We start from the raw sequence: 22,468 nt of genomic DNA on the forward strand, positions 1-22,468 counted from the left end.
ATACATATATATATATATATATATATATATATTCGAAATATAAAAAAATAATGATTTGATGATGTGTATGATGATGATGATGATGATGATGATGATGCTGACGACGATGATAATGATGATAGCCCAAGGCAATGTTATTTCCAAGGAAACAAGTACAAAATCTCATCAGTCACATGTAGAAAAAAATAAATAATCTAGGAATAATACTCTACAAAAGAATAATGAAGGATGTAAGAGATTCCCCCCACATAATACAGACCAAGTACCAAGTACTGTACTAAGTACAGTAATCCCTCACTCATTTGTGCTTCAAGACAGCTTTACTACATAGCAGATTTCTTGCAGGTAGTAACTTGATACCGTACGTGCATGGTACTGGCTGACAGCATCTGGAAGTGCACTGCGTTCTGAGACTCCAGAAATGCAGTGCACTTCCATGTATTAAACAAACACTTTTCTTTAATACAAAACTGCTTTAAACAGTCCATAAGAGGGAAAGGGTAAAAACGATATAAGAAGGTTTAATATCAGTATGGGGAGGTTTAATAAAAGTTTAAATTATCGTAAATAATAAAATAAATAGTTTGTCAGCGGTATTTTGTTATTTGTGGGTGGTCCTGGAATGCATTAACCACAAGTAACGAGGGATTACTGTAAACATGACACCACATACTTTTAATTCAAACACACAGCAGTGCCTGTACATTTTGATTTGTTTATTAGTTCACTTTGAAGCAGTAAACATCAATGGTAACAAAAAAATATTTTTCTGTTTATTTGTCCACTTTTTTCAACCACAGAGGGGCACCATCAGAGACCGCTGATCCAGCAGACGATGAGAGAGAAGTTTGAAAAGACAGATAATAACTTACTAATACAGAAGCTACCATGCCACTGGTGAGACCAGGGCCAGCTCTTCTTTTGATGTACAGATGTGATTGTTGTGATGGTCATGTCAGAGGGATCAATAACCTGGCACTTTGAGTGAACTTGCATGGTATATACTGTGTGTGTCCGTTTGCGTGTGTGTTTGTGTGTGTGTGTGTAAATATCTTTTTAACCATTCTATTCCACCAATTCTGAACTCAAAACTAAAACACTCTAAGCCAAATTAACAGACCCATATAATGCTGAGAAAAGGAATTCAGTAAAATATGCATATTTAAAATTAAAACACATCTCTCTGTATTTAGAGACAAAAAACAGTAAATTAATGGATCAAATCTACATTTTCTCATTAATTACCTCCAAGTTCCAGTGTTGGAAAATCGATATGTCTACTTGAAACTGTTTTAGCAATTCATGACAGCATCATAACACTACACTGTACTATGAATTGTCATTGTCAATAAAGAGATTGTCAAAGTCTGTCTTCATCTCCATATATATATATATATATATATATATATATATATATATATATAGTTATATATATAATACACAGTATACAGTGTATATCGCAGTTCTGTGATGTTGCAAAAAACTATTTTATTATTTACAAAAATTTAATGATAATAATAATAATAATATTTACTTAAAGGCGCCTTTCTTGACAATCAAGGACACTGCACAGAAATAAACTAAGTCTAATTAAGAATCAACAACAGAGTAACAGATTTCAGCTGGAATAAGCAGTCTTAAACAGATGTGTTTTCAGTTGTGCTTTGAAGTGGGGAAGTGAAAGTTGGGGTGGTAGTGAGTTCCAGAGATGGGGAGCAGAGCGGCTGAATGCTCTGCTCCCCATGGTAGTGAGACGGGCTGAAGGAACAGACAGGTGTAAGGAGGAGGAGGATCTGAGGGAGCTGGAGGGAGTGGTAACATGAAGAAGGTCAGACAGATATGGAGGAGCGAGGTTGTGGATGGCCGGAACTGGACCGGAAGCCAGTGAAGTTGTTGGAGGACAAGAGTGATGTGGTGAATGGAGGGGGTTCAAGTTATGATGCGGGCAGCTGAGTTCTGGACCAGTTGCAGTTTATGAAGGGATTTGTGAGGGAGCCCTAATAGGAGAGAATTGCAATAGTTGAGTCGAGAGGTGACAAGACTATGGACAAGAATGGCAGTAGTATGAGGTGTTAGGGAGGGGCGGAGACGACTGATGTTGCGTAGGTGGAAGTAGGCAGTCCTGGTGATGTTGCTGATGTGTGACAGGAAGGATAATGTGCTGTCAAGGATGACACCCAGACTCTTAACCTGGGGAGAAGGCAAAACGGTGGAGTTATCGGTAATGAGAGAAAGTTGTCTGTTTTGGAAATGGTGGATTTGGTGCCAATGTGGAGGACCTCGGTTTTATTGCTGATTAATTTAAGGAAGTTTAGGGTGATGGAGGGGTAAGGGAGTTGGACGGAAGAATGGACGAGGGTTTAGTGGTGAGGTAGAGCCGGGTGTCAGCAGCATAACAGTGGAAATGAATATGGAATTTATGAAAAATATGGCGGCATGGTGGTGCAGTGGGTAGCACTGTCACTGCACGACATGGCGGGTCCTGGTTCGAATCCCGCTCTGTGCAGAGTTTGCATGCTCTCCTCGTATCCGTGTGGGTTCTCTCTGGGTTCTCCAGCTTCCTCCCACCCCCAAAAACATGCACTTCAGCTTAATTGGCCAGTCCCAAATTGCCTGTAGGAGTGAGTGTGTGTGTGCGTGGTTGTCTGTCTGTGTGTGGCTCCGCGGCGCACTGGCGTCATACCTGAAGTGTCCCCCACCTCACGCCCAATGGCAGCTGGGATAGGCTCCAGCTCCCAGTGACCCGCTGCAGCGGATAAAGCGGAGGAAAATTAATGAAATGAATGAATTGCTAAGGGGAAGGAGGTACTGTATATGATGAAAAGGAGGGGCCCCAGGACAGAACTGTAGGGCACAATTGAAATTTGGGGAAAATCTAACAGACCTGAGTTGGATGAGCTGAGTGCAGCCAGAAAGGTAAGATGAAAACAAGGCTAATGGAGTGTGGGTGATGCCAGTAGATAATCCTTTATGGTCCCACACTGGGGAAATTTGTGAAGGTAGAAGATAGTCTGTTAAGAAGGGCCCTCATCCTCATCTCAGGAGACTTAAATCACGCCACCCCCCCCCCGTCCTCCACTCTGCCCACCTTCACCCAGTATGTTACTTGTTTCACCAGAGACAGTAAAATACTGGACCTTTGCTATGCCAACACCAAGGAGGCATACAGATCATCACCCCTCCCCCCCCTGGGAAGAGCAGACCACAACCTGGTTCATCTCCTGCCCGTCTACAAGCCTCTTGTGGAAAGGCAACCAGCTGTGTCCCGGACTGTGAGGAGATGGTCCGACGAGGCAGAAGATGCTTTGAAGGACTGTTTCCACAGAACAGAGTGGGATTTATTCTGTGACTCTCATGGGGAGGACATTGACGGTCACACAACCACCGTCACAGATTACATTAACTTCTGTGTGGATAACACCGTACCCACCAGGTCTGTACGGTGTTATCCCAACAACAAACCCTGGATCACCCCGGACATTAAGGCCCTTCTTAAGGAGAAGAAAAGGGCCTTTAAGTCTGGAAACAAGGACGAGCTGAAGGCTGTCCAGAGGGAGCTGAGGAGGAAAATCAGAGAACATGTACAGAAGGAAGATGGAGGACCAGCTGCAGCAGAACAACATCAGCGAGGTGTGGAGGGGCCTGAAGACCATCTCAGGCCATAAAGGACCCGACCACCAGGTCACTGGGGACCAGAAGTGGGCAGATAACCTAAACAATTTTTTCAATAGATTCAATCAGGCATCCACCCCCCCCCCCCCCCCAGCCCAGCCCTCCATGCTGTAGCCCTCTCCTCCCCCTCCCCCCCTGCCCCTGCCCCTCTCCAACACCACCCCATCTCCTCCCCCTCCCCCTTTACAATAATCACCTCAAGGCCACCCTCCACTGCTCAGGTCATGTTACAGCCACCCCCTACAGTTCACCTCTTCAACCCATCCCCCTCACCCACACCCCCTAGCACACAGTCCCCCTGCTCCACCCTGTCCCTCACTGAGTCCCAGGTGAGAAACCAGCTCTGGAGGACTAAGATGAGGAAGGCTGCGGGTCCAGACGGCATCAGCTCCAGGCTCCTGAAATCCTGCGCAGACCAGCTGTGTAGGATTGTTGGACACATGTTTAATATGAGCCTGAAGCTGGGAAGGGTTCCACAGCTGTGGAAAATGTCCTGCTTGGTTCCCGTGCCCAAGACCCCGCATCCCAAGGACCTAAACAGCTACAGGCCGGTGGCACTAACGTCCCACCTGATGAAGACCCTGGAGCGTTTGGTCCTCTGTCATCTCCGCCCCCTGGTGAGCCCATCACTGGACCCACTCCAATTCGCTTACCAGCCTGCCATCGGGGTGGATGACGCCGTCATTTTCCTTCTAGACCGAGCACTGTCCCACTTGGAGAGGCCTGGGAGCACTGTGAGGATCATGTTTTTTGATTTCTCCAGTGCTTTCAAAACGATACAACCGGCACTGTTGAGGGACAAACTGGAGATCACTAGTTTGGACCACCACCTCACGGACTGGATATTGGACTATTTGACCAATCGCCTGCAGTTCGTGAGGACCCGGGACTGTGTGTCGAACACAGTTGTCTGCAGCACGGGGGCACCACAGGGAACGGTTCTGGCTCCGTTCCTGTTCACCCTGTACTCTGCAGACTTCTCCTACAACTCCCCAACATGTCACCTGCAGAAGTTCTCTGACGACTCTTCAATCGTCGGCCTCATCACCGATGGGGACGACAGAGAGTACAGAGAACTGACCCAGGACTTTGTTGACTGGTGCCAGCGGAACCGCCTCCAGATCAACGCGGGTAAAACCAAGGAGCTGGTGGTGGATTTCCGCAGGCGATCACTCTGCCCGGTTACACTGGTGAATATCCAGGTACGGACATCGAGGTGGTGTCCTCGTACAAGTACCTGGGTGTTCACCTCAACAATAAACCGGACTGGCATACCAACACTCACTCTCTCTATAAGAAGGGTCAGAGTAGACTCTATCTGCTCCGGAGGCTGAGGTCTTTTGGAGTGCGGGGGTCACTCCTAAAGACCTTTTATGACACAGTTGTAGCCTCAGCTATTTTTCATGGAGTGGTCTGCTGGGGCAGCAGCATCACTGCGGCCGACAGGAAGAGACTGGACAGGCTGATTAGGAGGGCAGGTTCTGTCCTAGGATGGACTCAGTGGGGGTGGTGGTGGAGAGGAGGAAGACAAACAAGCTGTCATCGATGATGAAAAACCACTCCCACCCTCTACAGGGCACACTGAGATCACTGGAGAGCTTCTTCAGTGATAGGTTGCTTCACCCAAGATGCGTGAAGGAACGCTATTGCGGGCCCTTCCTGCCCACGGCCGTCAGTCTACGACCAGCAGTCCTCCCAGCAGACCACTCGAAGAACTCAAAAAACTCAGGGAACTCTAAGAACTCACCAAACTCAAAGAACAAAACATTCTAATTCTGGATGAACAATGTAATCTTCAGCCTCTAGTGTATATTTTTGATGTGTGAATATAACTGTACATTCTGATAATATGATATATGTTAATATGTTTCCAATATGTGAATATGTAAATTTCATATGTTGCAGTTGTTAATATGTATGTATATTATTGAACTATTTATGTTTGACCCCCCCCCCCCGCTGCCACGATTGCACAAATTTCCCCACTGTGGGACAATAAAGGTTTATTATTATTATTATTATTATTATTATTATTATTATTACAGATGGTATCAAAGGCTGCACTCAGGTCAAGAGGGATGAGGATGGTGAAGAGACCAGAATCAGCTGCAATAAGAAGATCATTGGTCATTTTGTTGAGGGCAGCTTTAGTGCTGTGGAGTGGGCGGAAACCAGACTGGAACTATTCATACAAGCTATTGTGTGAGAAGTGAGAATGGAGTTGGGAGGAAACGGTCTTTTCAAGGATTTTGGAAATGAAAGGTAGATTGGAGATGGGACAGAAGTTGTTGAAGTCAGAGAGGTTGGAGCAAGGTTTTTTCATTATTGGGGTAACAACAGCAGTTTGAAAGAAATCGGGACAGTTCCAGTGGTGAGAGAGGAGTGAATGATGACAGAGATTAGAGGAATCAAGGAGGGGAGACAGGCTTTAACAAATTGTGTAGTAAGGGGTCTAGTTGACAGGTGGATGTCTTCGCATTTCTGATGAATTTTGTTATTTCTGAGGGATTAGGTAACTGGAAGGAAGAGAAAGATTGTAAGGGTGTGTGAGAGTCAGCTGGGATGCTGTGATGGGGATGGATCCAAGATGTTGGTGGATGTTTTTGATTTTGTCATTAAAAAGGTCATGATGGAGTTGCAGAAGGAGGCTGTGTTCAGGTGAGGGGGTAGAGAGTGCTAAGGTTTGGTGATGTTATTGAGTAGGGAGAACAATGACTTTGAGTTTCCCTTATTGGCTGTGATTATATTGGTGAACTATTGAGTTTTAGTGTTGGCAATGGCCTCTATGTAACTTGAGACACGGTTATCGTATAATTCCTTATGGACAGTGAGACCAGTTCTCCTGTAAAGTCGTTCAAGTTGCCGAGCTTGGGCTTTCTTGAGATGAAGATCAGAGGTGAATCAGGGAGCAGAGATGGAGAAAGAGATATATCTGGTTATTAATGAAGTGAAAGAATTTAGAGTGTTATGGAGATTGTTGTTGTAATAGGAAACCAGATCATCAGGGGGCGATAGGTTATGGATTTCTTGGGTGTACAAGGAATGGATACTTGAGCTGAGTGTGGCAGGGTTTATGTTCTTTATGTTCTGGAATGAAATGAGACGTGATGTTTTAGAAGAAGAGATGAGGTGTGTGTGTGTGTGTGTGTGTGTGTGTGTGTGTGTGTGTGTGTGTGTGTGTGTGTGTATACACATTACAGTAACAGTGCTGTTACTCCCATAACACTGTGTGTTTTGTAAAATAAAGTAAGAACTGAGTGATTAAATAACATGATAACTATTAGTTGAATGTACATTCAATGTAATAAGTAACTCTGAGATATTTTAGTGTTAGTTATTACTAAATCTGAAATGTTAGTAATAACTAACTGAAATGTGCAGAAGTGACACATTTCAGCTGGGCACCCCTCACAGGTCTTCAACAGGCGACCCTCCGGTCCCCAGGCTTGCCACCCATTTGCTCTCTTCTAGGTTTCGCAGCTCTCATAATTGTGTCCTAGCAATTGTACTTCCATGTGCACCTTTTAGTGCCGCTCACTGAAGGTGAATAGGATAAAATACAATCATACAAAACATTGTTCAAATGAAATAACACAGGCGGCATGGTGTCACAGTGGTTAGCGCTGTTGCATAACAACACAGTGGTCCCGGGTTCAAATCCTGCTCTGTGCAGAGTTTGCATGCTCTCCCCGTGTCTGTGTGGGTTCTCTATGGGTTCTCTGGCTTTCTCCCACCTCCAAAAGCATGAACTTCAGATTGATTGGCCGGTCCCAAATTACCCGTAGGAGTGAATGTGTGTCTGTCTTTGTGTGTGGCTCCACGGCACACTGGTGTCGTGCCCAGCTCCCGCTTTATCCGCTAAGGTGGATAAAGCGGCAGAAAATGAATGAACGAAATAACACAGGGAAATGTGTAATATTCAGTCTCATACAGTAAATGAATAAAAAATGTCTGACAATTGAAGTATGATCCTTCTTTGGTGAGTGCTTTGATTTTAGATTTGCCAGTCTGAAAGGCCTGGGAGCTGTGCTGTCTCAAGTGCAAGATGAAAAAGAGAGAGTCATCGCTTATGCCATCGCTTATGAGTTTATTTCCCACTGAGCAAACTTATCAAAACTATAGCGCTTTCAAGTTGGAGCTGCTTGCTCTGAAGTGGGTGATAATCGCTACATTTAAAGATTATTTGTCAAGTTTTGTGTTTACACAATAATCCCTTGCTGCAGATTAATACAGCTAGCTAGTTTCCAATTCCAGGCGATGTACCACTCAGGGCGCACTAACTTGAATGCTGACCAGCTGTCTAGGTTGCATCATACTCGTCAGTGACCAGGAGATGGTGGCCGAAAGGGAGGACCTAGATTGGAGGTTAGTTCAACAGGAGTCGCATGGCTAAGCTTTGGCTGAAAAGTTGAGCCATGGCTGAGTAGCCAATGCAAAGGACTGGCGCAGAACCTCACCTGAGGGCCGGCAATGGTGGAGAGAGTGGGAATGGCTGGCCACGCAAGGTAGGGTCCTCAGTCGCAAAGTGAGGGAAAACACCTGGAGATGGTCCTGCTGTCCGTTGCCCACGCTAAGTCTGTGTGAGCAAGGTATCATATTGCATTAGGCCCTCTGGGGATGAATAAAATATCAGCCGTACCCAACAGAAACCTCCAGGGCAAGCATAAGTGGCGGGGCAAAAACTCCTTCATTGAGTAAGAAACTCTGGGCAGGACCCAGACACCGAAGGGCGGTCATCCACCTTAACCGGTTATCAATCAATCAATCAATCAATCAATCAATCAATCAATCAATCAATCAATCAATCAATCAATCAATCAATCAATCAATCAAGTTTAATTTATAAAGCACTTAATCATGGCAGGACCCAGACTCCGGAGGGCGGTCATCCACCTTGACCGGTTATCAGTCCATCAACCAATAAAGTTTTATTTGTAAAGCATTTAATCATGGCAACATACATTTCAAAGCACTTTAACAGACATAAAAACCCAACAGAACCCTCCAGAGCAAGCATAAGTGACAGTGGCAGGGGAAAAACTCCTTCATTGAGAAAGAAACTCTGGGCAAGACCCAGACTCTGGAGGGCGGTCATCCGCCTTGACCGGTAGGGTGGAAAAGAAATACAATGAAGATAAGGACGGGGTAAGAGAAAGAGAGGGACAGAGAGAGAGAATGACAGATAAGCCAGATAAAGTCAGTGTCTTTATGGTTATATTTAAGCGATTTGATACAGCCTCTGAAGTAGGGACGGGAAAGTCAGGCTGCGTTCACCAACTCCTAGATTGTTGTCTTCAATACTTGTTCCCCAACATGTAGTTGGTTAATTCAAAGCACATTTACAGCTGAATGGATGACTCTATAATGGCATGAAGGAAGAAAGAAAGCAGGACCCCAGCTATTGGATAGATGAGAGGTGATATTGGTGGGATTAGAGGAGCAGGTCCACAGCAAATGGGCAAATGAGGGGAGAAGGAGAAGGAGGAGGAGAGAGGAGCTCAGTGTTTCTTGATGTTGAGTCTTCAGCAGTGTAAGCCTATAAGAAAAAAGAACTAAACTGCCTTAATTGTAAAATTTTGGATAAGGAAAGGTTTCAAGTTTAAGTATAAGTGCAAAGAAGCCACAGGAGAAAAATGGTCTATAGTACTGGTACTGGTCCTGGTCAGAACACTGGCAGCAGCATTCTGGATTAGCTGAAGTGTCTTCAGTGACTTTTTGGGGCAGCCTGAAAAAAGTCAGGCTGCCCCATCTTCCTGTCTGAAAAATCCCTGCTTTCATGGAGTCTGTAAGTGATGAAAGTATGGATTGATTTCTCCGCATCATTCTGTTTTAAAATAAGCCAGATTTTTTCAATGTTTCGGAGGTGAAAAAGGCCGTTTTAGAAACCGGTTTTATGTGTGAGTTAAATGACAGATCCTGATCAAAGATGACACTTTGATTCCTCACGGTAGTTTAGGCCTCAAAAGTGATGCCATCCAAGGCAATTACATCACTGGCCACTACTGCATATACTTAACGGATTTTGGGCCGAGGACAATGACTTCAGTTTTACCAGAATTTAGGTCTAAAAAGTAATTGGTCATCCAATCTTTCATCACTTTAATGCACTCGTGTAGTTTGTCCAGTTGACTAACTTCATCCGGTTTAATCGATAGATAGAATTGCACAATTATTTTTTTATTTAAGTTGACTTTGGGGTTTTTTTGGACATGTTAATATAACAGACTTCGCACCTTCATCACATTTACAACATCAACAACATCCAAGAAAAAGGGCTGACGGGTAGAAGCTAATAGGCTTGTGAAATTCCCGTCAAACCAGAATCAACAAACATCTCTCTCATTAGAATATGTAATCAACAAACTCAGACATTAAAAGTTTTCAACCAGTTCATGCATTGAAATTTTACAGACGTTCATACCCTTATCCACTTCCAGATATTAGCCTTTTACCCTATTGTACAACAATGTTTACATTATTCCTAGAAACACAAGGTTTTTTAACATCATGGATAGTCAAAACAAGAAGTTGACCTTACCAGTGTTCTCCACAAGAATATAACGATCATATTCACCTCTTTCAGCAGAGTGTTTATACAAGAATTAACCAGTTTTGTAGACACTTTAACGGTTTCACATGGTATTATATTTTCAAAAGATATCAACATGCACTTTAAAGTCTCAAATTTAATGTTATCCCATGTTATCACAAATCCATATTTTTTGGGGTTTTTTTTTTTTTTGTGTCATTAATCCATGTTTCTGACATTGATAATGTTGATTTTTTTAATGTTGATTTTTTTCAACTGTTCCATATGTAATCTTTATTGCTCAAATTTCACCAACTCATCTGGACTCCTGATCACCATTTTTTTCATCTGGTCCAGAGAAAGCCCCTTTGTTCTGATGAAGATCCTGCAGTTGTTCGTCCAGGTGTTGTCGATCAGCCCATTCTTTTTCAGTTGTCGAGCTTTTTTAACAATATTAATATTCTTTTTAGTAAGATTCTCATTAATGTAGACATTTTTTCCTTTCATTTTGAAGCCTGGTTTCAGAAGAGCAATTTTGTGTTTACGATTGTTGAATTTTATCAGCACTGCAGGTGGTCTCCTACCTCCAGATGGTAATGGGTAACATGTCTCAATCTGCTCCAGATCTATGGTTATCTCCAGATCCCTCAGTTGAGAACTCACTTGTTGCTCCAGAGATTCGATGTCAGCGCTAGCTACAGCATTTCTGTAATTCCTCGGCTTAATTTTGATTCCAGTGATGATCACATCATTTATACGAATGCTTTGTTCCAAATCATCCATTCTTTGTTGTCCCTGTTCCAAGACAACAATATTTAGGTCTTTTTCATCCATGTCTTTCTGCATTTTCTTCATTTCGTCCTTCATTTCTTCCATGGCATCTAGCAGCGGTTTCAGCTTTCCTCCAACTTTTTATCAAAGTCACTCACTAACTTATCAAAGTTGCTCTTCAACTCACTCTTTAATTCTTTCATAGAGACCATCTGGTCTTTAGTATCCTCCGATTTTCCTTTTCCTTTCATCATTTTGCAGAGAATAAGTGAGAGTCAGTCTAGGTATGAGTTAGAGAGATCGCAACAACAGGAGACAGAAGAAAGACGTCTGCTCCCGTTGAGAACCGGAAGTAAGTAATCATCAGCATAAGTACAGGTTTAATCAATATCAGCATAACAATAGAAGTTGATGGAGTGTTTCCTTATCAAATTACCTAGAGGAAGCATGTATAAGATAAACAATATTGGACCAAGAACTGACCATTGAGGAATTCCACAAGTCAAAGTCAAAGGCAGCTTTATTTTCAATTGTACCATACACTGCCCAGCCAAAAAAAAAGTCACACACTCTAATATTTTGTGGGACTGCCTGTAGCTTTCATTGCGGTGCGCATTGTTTCGACAACCTTGTACAACGTCACAGCTTTTATTTCTGTCCAGAATTGCATTAATTTTTGGCCGAGTTCTTGTATTGACGATAGGAGTCAAACCACTCTGCAAGGTCTTCTCCAGCACATCCCATAGACTTTGAATGGGGTTAAGCTCAGGTCTGTGGGGGCCAATTGATGTGTCAAAATGATTCCTCATGCTCCCTGGACCACTCTTTCACAATTAGAGTCCGATAAATTTTGTCATTGTTGTCTTGGAATATGATCGTGCCATCAAGGAGAAAAAATCCATTTATGGGTTTGCCTGGTCATTCAGTACATTCAGATACTCAGCTGATTTAATTTTTTTGCTGAATAATATTGCTGAGCCTAGACTTGACCAACTGAAGCAACCCCTGCTCATAACACTGCAATTTGCTTATTGAAACCCAAACGGTGACTTTTTTTTGGCCGCGCAGTGTATATGCACGACATACAGCACAGATGAAATTGCAGTCCTCTCTGATCCACGGTAAACAGGCAATACAACAGGCACTACACACACAGTACAACAGGCAGTACAACACAGGCAGGACAACACAGGTAGTACAAAACAGGCAGGACAACACAAACAGGACAACACAGGACAACACAGGCAGTATCACAGGCAGTACAACTCAGACAGTACAGCACAAAGTATGAGACGAAACACAAAGGATGGTAAACATCTCTATACACTCCTTAATCCCGTAGGGGAAGTGTCTTGTCCCTGAGTTGACAAGGGGAGAGAGAGAGGGACAGGTAGTCAGGTGCTGGGGGGAGGGCAGGGTAGAGTGAGAGTAGAGTTCAGGGTTGTGGCAGGGGGCAGAGCAGGGAGGAAGTTGAGCCTCCTGACTGCCTGGTGAAAGAAACTGTCCTTGAGCCTGCTGATGTTGGTCCGCAGACTCTGCAGTCTCCTACCTGATGGCAGCAGGTCATCTGGTAGGACACTGATCCTAGAAGCCTGAGATCCTAGATCCAGTAGTTTTGTGGATCTAGGATTTAAAGGACTAGAGTTGGTGGAGGACAGGATGCCATTAATTTGGTCACTGATGAGCAGGATCTTATTATTGAAGAAATTTGTAAAATCATTGCTATGGAGACGATGAAATACTAGGCTTTTACGCACTGTGGTCAGTCTGGATATTGTGCTGCACAAGAACCTGTTGTTGTTTTTGTTTTCCTCTGTTAATGATGAATAATAGGCTGCTCTAGAGGAACAAAGTACCTTCCTGTATATACAGTATGTGAACCCTCTTACCAACAGTGATGTTCTCCTAGTATGCTGCTTTATTTGGTGGGTATGGGAATTAAATCAGGGAACTCGCATCTCCTGTTTTGTAGTTGTATTTTTTAGTGGAGCAATGAAATCTAAGGTTTTTTGCAGAGTCTGTTGTATTGTTAACAAACTCATCAATTTTAGATGGACTAACATTAACTGATTTAGGGAAATAACCCACTGTGTAGTTCTGCTGCTGGATTAAATTAAGCATACTTAAATTTAGAAACAACATAACATGATAAATGTCGAGTATAAACTTTTTTTTTTTGACAGGAAGGGAATCACACAATATCCAAACATCAAAAGTTATCAGGCAGTGGTTAGAGAGAAGAGGATTTTGTGGAAAGATGAATAAATTTTCAATTTCCATCCCGTATGGAAATGAAGTGAGCCGCCTGGCTATATGGTGCAAGGACAACAATCTCCATCTGAATGTGGAGAAGATGAAGGAGATTGTTTTGGACTTTGAGAGAACACACACTCAGCATGCTCTACTAACCATCGATGGTGCTGCAGTGGAAAGGGTCAGCAGCACCAAGTTCCTGGGTGTGCACATCTCCGAGGACCTGTCCTAGGATCGTAACACCGCATCGCTGGCCAAAAAAGCCCAGCAATGCCTCTACTTCCTCCGCAAACTGAGGAGAGCGAAAGCCCAACCCCCATCATGCTTACCTTCTACAAAGGCACTATTGAGAGCATCTTAACCAGCTGCATCACTGTGTGGTACAGCGCCTGCAACCGTTTCCTGCCATAAGACCCTGCAGCACATCGTGAGAGCAGCTGAAAAGATCACTGGTGTCTCTCTCCCTTCCCTTACAGACATTTATAACACCCGCCTCACCCGCAAAGCCATCAGCATTGCAGGTGATCCCACCCACCCCTCTCACAGTCTTTTCAGCCTGCTGCCATCAGGTAGGAGACTGCAGAGTCTGCGGGCCAGAACCAGCAGGCTCAAGGACAGTTTATTTCACCAGGTGGTTAGGAGGCTCAACTCCCTCCCTGCTCTGCCTCCTGCCATAGCCTTGAACTCCACCCTCACACTGCCCTGCCCTCTCCCCAGCACCTGACTACCTATCTCTCTCTCCCCCCATCAACTCAGGGACTATGCACACGTCCCTTCCCCTACGGGATTAAGGAGTGTATAGAGATGTTTACCATCCCTTGTGTTTCGTCTAATACTTTGTGCTTTACTGTCTGATGTACTGTCTGTGTTGTTCTGCCTGTTGTACTGCTTGTGTTGTCCTGCCTGTGTTGTCTTACCTGTGTTGTACTGCCTGTGTTGTCCTGCCTGTGTTGTCCTGCCTGTGTTATCCTGCCTGTGTTGTACTACCTGTGTTGTACTACCTGTGTTGTAGTGCCTGTTGTCCTGCCTGTGTTGTACTGCCTGATATACTGCCTGTTTACCGTGGGTCAGAGAGGATTGAAATTTCATCTGTGCTGTATGTCGTGCATATATGGTACATTTGACAATAAAGCTGACTTTGACTTGACTTTGTATGTCAAAACTAAATCCAGGGTATGATTGAACTGGTGAGTAGGTTCCTGTACACACTGACAAAAGAAGTCTGTGTTGCCCAATGACAGCCCCAAAACATCACAGGGGAGGTTATACCAGGAGAACCCATAGTTAGCAAAGGTGCTAACAGGTGAGCAAAACAATGGTACTAGAAGTGCTAGAGAAATAACAGAATAAAAGGGTCTTGAAAAGCAAGGCTTTGAACGAGTTCATGGAACAAAAACAAAAACTAGACACTTTCATTTTTTAATGATCTGGAACAGAATCCGTTATTCAAAATATTTCTAATTAATACTGTTTTCGGGCAGCACGGAGGCGCAGTGGGTAGCGCTGTCACAGCCCAGCAAGGTGGTTCTGGAATCGTATCCCGCTCTGTGCAGAGTTTGCATGTTCTCACCATGTCTGTGTGCTTCAGATTAATTGGCTGGTCCCAAATTGACTATAGGTGTGAGTGTGTGCGTGAGTGTTTCTCTACGTGTCTGTGTGGACTATCCCCGCCTCACGCCCTTAGTCAGTTATGATAGGCTCCAGCTCCCCATGACAGCGAATGAAGCAGTTGTGAATACAAATGAAAAAAAGGATAAAGTAATGATACTGTTTTGTTTTGTTTTTTCGTTCTTGAAAAAAAAAAAAGACCTCATGTTTCACGTCTTGTCATTCATGTAATTCGTGATGAGAGAGAAGTTACAGCTATCAGCAGCTGTTAAGAAAAAGGCAGTCTCCCAGTGACCATTATATTCATAACAGGTAAACACTACATACTGTCAATCTTAAAACATGTTTGATTGAGACATTAACTCGTTGGCTGCCGTTTTCAGAGCAGAGTTCCCCGTACTGTCAGCGCTTTGTAGTAATTAATATCCTTTGGTGGACTTTCCCTGATGCTCCGGACATTTATCTGTGTTTTGTTTTTGTTCTCGATCAATCACAAGATGCTCTGTTCAGATTGATACCATGTTCGCTCCTTGGTGAGCTTTGACAAATGCAAACTTTATTGAGTCGTAAGCTACCACAACTTCTCCGTCTCCCACTGATCCTCCATCCTCTGTTCTGTAACAGTTTCAGTCGTCATTACACTAATATAAATGATTTGATGGAGAATTTTACTGACAAGCTCCGCCAAACCGTCCGCTTGCTCTCAGTCAGTCAGTAGGGCTCTTGCGATGGGGGGATGTCCCATCCCTGTGCGTTGAGCCAACCAGATGAGTCAGTTCTTTCCAACGCTGGTGGTCTTGTGCCAGCTGCTCTGCATCCTCCACAGTGACTCCCTGTTGTTGGAGGTCATCCGCAATGACGTCAAGCCAACGGGTGCGGGGCTTGCCTCGAGGTCATTTCCAGCCTGCGGTCTTAGGGTCAAACTAGAGAATGGCTCTTGTTGGGTGATTAGGGGGAAAGCGGAGGACATGACCAAACCAGCGGGTACGATGTTGTGCTGCCTGGCAAGAAGCTCTGGGATGGCACGTGTGGGCTCTAAGCACTTTGTTTGAAACCTTTAGCTCTTGACAGGCTCCACAGTGTCATCACCCAGCTGCAGGGGAGGTGGATCCAGTCCGTCACCAACATGCATGAATTTGGTTTGGGTCCAGCTCACTCGAAGACCAAGCTTTGCTGCCTCTCCTCTGTATATGACCAGGGCATCTCTCAGGAGGCTGTAGAATGTACTGACTAGGATGGTGTCATCAGCGTACTACAGGTCGGTCAGGTGGTAGTTTTTGAGGGACACCCCAGGGACTCGCTCACAGACCCTGGACATCAGATGGTCAATGATACAGTTAAAAAGATCAGGAGCGGCCACACAGCCCTGGCGAACGCCACTGGAGATGGGGAACCAGTTGGAGTCTGTACCGTTGATATGGACACAGCTCTCTGCGTTGCTGTAGAGCTGCTTGAGCAGGGCAACGATCTTAGGTGGTGCTCTAAGGGTCTCTAAGAATGCTCCAGGGTAAGGCATAGCAGACAGTATCAAAGGCAGCCTTCAAATCAATGAACCCGATGTATAGCTGGCGATCTTTGCGGAATTCATGGATCTCTATGAGCAGGCGAACGGCAGAGATCTGGTCTGTGGTGGAGCAGTTAGGTATGAAGCTAGCCTGCTAGAGAGGGCGGCAACTTCTGATGGCTGGAAGAGCACGGGTGAGCAAGATCCTGGTGAAGAGCTTTCCGGGGATGGAGAGAAGTGTGACGCCTCTGTGGTTGCTGCAGACTAGCCTGTCACCCTTATGTTTCCAGAAGGGTAGGATGACTCCTCTGGTCCAGTCTCTGGGAAGTCTCTGTTTCCCACACATGGTTGACGGTGTGGGTGAGCCACTCAACAAGACTGTCACCACCAGATTTTAGCATCTCAGCCATTACTGCACAGATGCCATGGGCTTTCCTGTTGTTGAGTTTTTCAGAGCAGTTCTGACTTCCTCTGGTGTGATGGGATCTGTTCTGCAGGCGTCGTTAGGGATTGTGGTATTTGCAGCTGCGATGGTGGTGGGATCAGGTGGGGTGGAACTGTGCTGCAAAAGGAGGCTGAAGCGCTCTTTCCAGTGTGCGAGGCAGTCTGCTTCTGTTGCTATGATGTGGCCATCAGAGTCTTTAACCAGGGCTGTCTTGATGCTTGGACCATTGTGAGCTTGGCACAGCAGAGTGAAGACATGGCTCATATTGTTGATTTTGGCCGCGGACTCAAGCTGTTCAGCATGTGCTTGCCAGAACTTCTTTTGTCCTCAGCTATGGCCACGTTGCACCGGTGGTTCTGTGGCGGGGTTTCGTTTTTCTTAAGGACAGGAGACAGTGTGTAAAATAGAAGATATTTATTTGTCAATTCAAATCATGTATAGGTTGAGTAGCAGTACAATAATATCATTCACAGGTTGAGTATGAGTCCAATAATATCATCGATGATATTGACAGACAGACAGGTTCAACAAACAGACAAGTTCAACAAATACTTATCTAAGCATGATGACAGCTCTTGAGACGATGAAAAAGTCCTCCGGTGTGTTGTTGCAGAATATTCTGGGTACAGGAAAAAACTTCCAAGTACAAACTAGGAAATGGATGACATATCTTTTTATACCCTAAAGGTGTGACTAGGGGGAGGTATTAACTTCGGCCCATCTGCTTTCAACCAGTTCTTCATGGGCTTTCAGTTGGTACGTCATGACCTCCAGACGTTACCAAAAATACCAAGTCGACAGTTTCACAAAACTATTTGATGACATAACATAATCAGTCACGTGAACCCTGTGAGGATCTGCTGCAGACATTCTTTGGATGACCCTGTGCAGAAACATACATTCAAATTTCAAGTACAGTGTATGAAATGATCTGGCTAGCTGCTTCTGTCAGTGTCTAACTTCTTCCAAGGATACCAACAGTCATGCAAGCATTTCCAAATATGGCCTAACAGTAATTATCTTCATGCAGCGTCTTCATGACCTCGAGACATCCTGGGGCCACCTTCACAAGCGCTGAATAATATGACACACATAACAATCCAGATCTTTGGTTCAATTAAATGATATTATTTTGTTATATTATTGTATTATTTTATTGTATTAAAAACTTTCCACCACAGTTCAGTCACCTGTATTCGGTCAGGTCACCTTGGAGCATGGGTTGGTGCCGTTGATCGATGATGTGGAGTGTCCTCTCTGATATCCAAGGCTTTTTGGGGGAGGATCGAGAGCATCCTGGGACATTATGAGCTGACTGGATGACACTATCCTTGAGGGTTTGCCAGTCCGTCACTTTGTCAGTGGTCAGGGTATCGAAGGTGCGGCGGATGGAGCAATTGAACTCAGTGGCAATGTTTTGATCACTGAGTAGGGAGGAGTCAGGCGAGGTTGAGTCTTGGTGTGCCGGTTGGCTCGCAGCTTTAACTTAAGATGGCCATCAGCAGGCACTGGTCAGAGTTGCCAAGCTCTGCTCCTCTGTACACATGGCAGTTGGTGACAAACGACTTCAAGCGTCGGGAGATGAGGATGTGGTCCGACGCTTTCCTGGTTCTGCCATCTGGGCTTTACCATGTCCAGTGATGGATTAGTTTCCGGGGAAACCAGGTCTCAGTGACGCAGAGGTTGTTGTGGTGGCAGAGAAGGAGAAGGCGGTGACCGTTGTCGCTTGTAAGCCTGTCAGCAAAAGTTGTGCCGACAGGTGAGCCTGTGGACCAATCACTGTTGGAGAGAGTGGCATTGAGAATAATAGTGATGTCGTGTGGTGAGGCTTGGCCAACAGCCTGATGGAGTTGGTCAAAGAAGGCATCCTTCACATCCTCATCAGCGACATCAGTGGGAGCATGGGCAATAATGGTGATGTTGTGTGATGAGCCTTGGCCAACAGCCTGATGGAGTTGGTCAAAGAAGGCATCCTTCACATCCTCATCAGTGACATCGTTGGGAGCATAGGCAACAATGACTACCCTCTTGCCGTGTTGGTGGAGAAAGCGAGCCGACAACAGTCTGTCGCTCAGAGGAGTCCAGCTGATGAGACACTTACGGAGGCCCTTGGGAAGGCAAGTGCCACGCCATGGAGGCCTGTCCGTCTCTCGGGGCCACTCCAGATGTAGCAGTGGTTGCCTACTGTTGTTTCGCCATTGCCTTGCCATCGTACTTCACAGAGCCCTGCCAGGGTGATGTTATAGCGGCTGAGGTCTCAGGACAGCAGAGTGGCCGCTCCGGGGCAAGGAGTGCCCGGACGTTCCATGTGGCGACATGGGTCCTACGACGAAGGTTGATCCGTATTCGTGGTCAGGGGCAGGCTGGGGTCTGTTATCGTGTTGGTCAGTCCGGCTTCTTTTTCTCGTCAGTTTTGTAACAAAGGGTTTCTCCTGGATGGGTTGTCAGCCCTCCGCAGGATAGATGGCTGGTTAGGCTGCCACCTCACAGTGTGCCGACACGCTGGGGTCTTTGTTTGTCTGAAACCTATCCTGGAGAACGGCCCTTAATGGGTGACCCTAACAGGAGCAAGCTACCGACGGTATCGCTCTCCAGGGTCACTGAAACGCACAAGCCCCCTTGCCGCACCAAGGCCAGACCCAAGAGAGGGATGATTTTCACTGACAAGCTCCACCAAACCGTCCTCTTGCTCTCCCGATTGAAAAAGGTAATTAGCATCAATAAACTTCAGCCAGGGAGTTAATTTCACCCGTTTGTTCAATTTGCTGGGCTGTGACGAGTAAGCCAATGTTGGTAAAGATAGCATTAACTAGGGTTAAATTTCTTTGCTAAAATGTTGGTTTGTTCTAATTTTGGATATTTTCACAACTTTCGTATGACCCGGCTACCAACAAATCCATGTGTAACATCGAGGGCTGTGGAACTGAAATTAAGGGAAACCATAGCGGCAATTTAGAGACATTTTCAATGAAAGCATCCAGACATCTTTAAGAGTTTAGTCCACTGAAGTTGGCAAAAAGAAAAAAGACCCTTGATGCAGTAATTGTGATAAAAACAAAAGAAGTCCATGTCTGTCACTCCCGAAGTTCTAGTAGATAAGGTCATAAGGTCAGCTTGAATCTGGTGTACTCAATTACAGCAGACAATATGCAAAAAGCAGTAAGGGAGCTGTCTGACATGCAAGCAAATGAGAACATTGATGAAGATGGAGATGGCAATGTGGACGCAGACCATCCATCCATCTTCAACCACTTATCCAGGGCCGGGTCATGGGGGCATCAGTCTCAAGAGGGACACCTCCTCCAGCTCCTTCCGGGAACTCCCGAGGCGTTCCCAGGCCAGCCGAGAGACATAGTCCCTCCAGCGTGTCCTAGGTCTTCCCTAAGGTCTCCTCCTGGTAGGACATGCCCAGAACACCTCCCCAGGGAGGCCTAAAGGAGGCGTCTGAAACAAATGTCCGAACCACCTCAGCTGGCTAAACTCAAGGCGGAGGAGCAGTGGCTCTACTCAAAGCTCCTCCCTGGTGACTAAGCTCCTCACCCTATCTCTAAAGGTGTGTCCAGCCACTCTACGGAGGAAACTCATTTCAGCCGCTTGTATCCGGGATCTTGTCCTTTCGGTCATGACCCAAAGCTCATGACCATAGGTGAGAGTAGGAGCGTAGATTGACTGGTAAATTGAAAGCTCCGTCTTGCGACTTAGTTCCTTCTTCACAATGACAGCCCTATAAAGCGATCGCATCACTGCGGAAGCTGCACCAATCCGTCTGGCAGTCTCACGTTCCATCATTCCCTCACTCGTGAACAAGACCCCAAGATACTTAAACTCCTCCACTTGGGGCAAAGACCTTCTTGGACCTGAAGAGAGCACACCACCCTTTTCGGGTCGAGAACCATGGCATTGGACTTAGAGGTACTGATCCTCATCCCACTCTCGTCACACTCAGCTGCAAACCGTCCCAGTGTCCAGGTTTGATGAGGCCAATAGGACAACATCGTCTTCAAAAAGCAGAGATGAAATCCTTTGGTCATCAAACCGGACTCCCTCCGGATCAGCAGCTCTCTGCCTCTAATGTAAACAGTGTTGGCTGTGCACTGCTTTCCCCTCCTGAGGCACCTAACGGTTTGCCAGGATTTCTTTGGGGCTGACCGATAGTCCTCCTCCATGGCCTCCCCAAACTCCTCCCAGACCTGAGTTTTGCTTCTGCGACTACTTGACCTGCAGTACGCCTGGCCTAGATAGATAGATAGATAGATAGATAGATAGATAGATAGATAGATAGATAGATAGATAGATAGATAGATAGACATTTTATTAATCCCAGAGGAAATTGCATATATCCACTGCTCAGGCATTACATAACAAATAATACTGGATAAACACCAGGAGAAAAAGAAACACTGACATCACAGGACATACCACAAGACATACACTACACTAACAGACACATGCAGCACTAACAGGACTTATATACTAAACTATAACTAAAATATAAACAGTATAAAATTAAAATATAAACAGTATCAAATTTTAAAAATATAACAGTATTAAAATATAAACAGTATAAAATTAAAAAAACAAAACAAAACAATATGAAATTAAATTTAAATTAAATTAAATTAAATCCATTCAACCCCCTACTGATCTCGCCACCTCCCCCCGCTCCTCCTGAGAGAGTCATTGTACCCCCTGATGGCACGGGGCACGAAGGAGGACCTCAGCCTCTCTGTGGAGGCACTGGGTGACAGCAGTCTGCCGCTGAAGGTGCTTCTCTGCTGGGAGAAGGTGGTGTGTAGGGGGTGGCTGGTGTTGTTCATGATAGCCTTAACTTTAGACATGGTCCTGCTCTCCAGAAGCATATCCACAGAGTCCAGGCTCAGCCCGACCACTGAGCCCGCTCTGCGGATGAGTCTGTTCAGACGGTCCATATCTCTTTTCCTGGCCCCCCCACCCCAACACACAATGGCGTATGACAGCAAACTGGAGACTACGGACAGATAGAACATGAGAAGGAGCTTAGGACAGATGTTGAAGGAGGCCAGCCTCCTCAGGAAGTACATCCTGCTCTGCCCCTTCTTGTACACACAGTTCAAGTTGAGTGACCAGTCCAGTCTGCTGTCTAGCTGCAGTCCCAGCTACTTATAGTTTTCTACCACCTCCACCTCACTGACTTTGATGATCACGGGCTGTGGAGAGGGAGGTGCCCGCCGGAAATCCAGCACCATCTCCTTTGTCTTGGAGACGTTGAGCTGGAGCTGGTTCTGTTGGCACAACTCCACGAAGTCAGCCACCAATGCCCTGTACACCCCCTCATCAGCCTCCCGGATACATGTCACTATCGCGGTGTCATCGGAGTACTTCTGTATGTGGCATGTATCCGAGTTGTGCTTGAAGTCTAATGTGTAGAGGGTGAAGAGAATGGGGGATAGAACGGTGCCCTCTGGCGCCCCCATGCTGCTGGTCACCATAGAAGACAAACAGTCCCCCATACGGACGTACTGGGGTCTGTCCATTAGGTAGTCCGTAATCCAGCTCACGAGGTAGGGGTCCACAGCCATGGAGGTCAGTTTATCTTGCAGGAGCCGGGGCTGGATGGTGTTGAAGGCACTTGAAAAGTCGAAGAAGAGCACTCTGACGGCACAGCCCCCGGCGTCCAGGTAGGAGAGTATGCGGTGGAGGAGGTACA

At 45.5% G+C, this 22,468-nt stretch overlaps 1 protein-coding gene across 2 annotated transcripts in view; it reads left to right on the plus strand.

Annotated features, from left to right (window-relative positions):
- Window positions 1–1,360, plus strand: part of prrg2 (proline rich Gla (G-carboxyglutamic acid) 2) — a 34,469-nt gene extending 33,109 nt beyond the window's left edge. For both annotated transcript variants that reach the window (XM_068337228.1, XM_068337227.1), the window contains one exon: window positions 801–1,360. Coding sequence is in view for 1 of the 2 variants with exons in the window: in XM_068337227.1 (XP_068193328.1) it covers window positions 801–852 (52 nt within the window). In the remaining variant the exon portion in view is untranslated. The remainder of the gene's footprint in view (window positions 1–800) is intronic.
- Window positions 1,361–22,468: the final 21,108 nt, after the last annotated feature.

Source organism: Antennarius striatus, chromosome 16 (assembly GCF_040054535.1).
Source record: "Antennarius striatus isolate MH-2024 chromosome 16, ASM4005453v1, whole genome shotgun sequence".
Classification (NCBI taxonomy): domain Eukaryota; kingdom Metazoa; phylum Chordata; class Actinopteri; order Lophiiformes; family Antennariidae; genus Antennarius; species Antennarius striatus.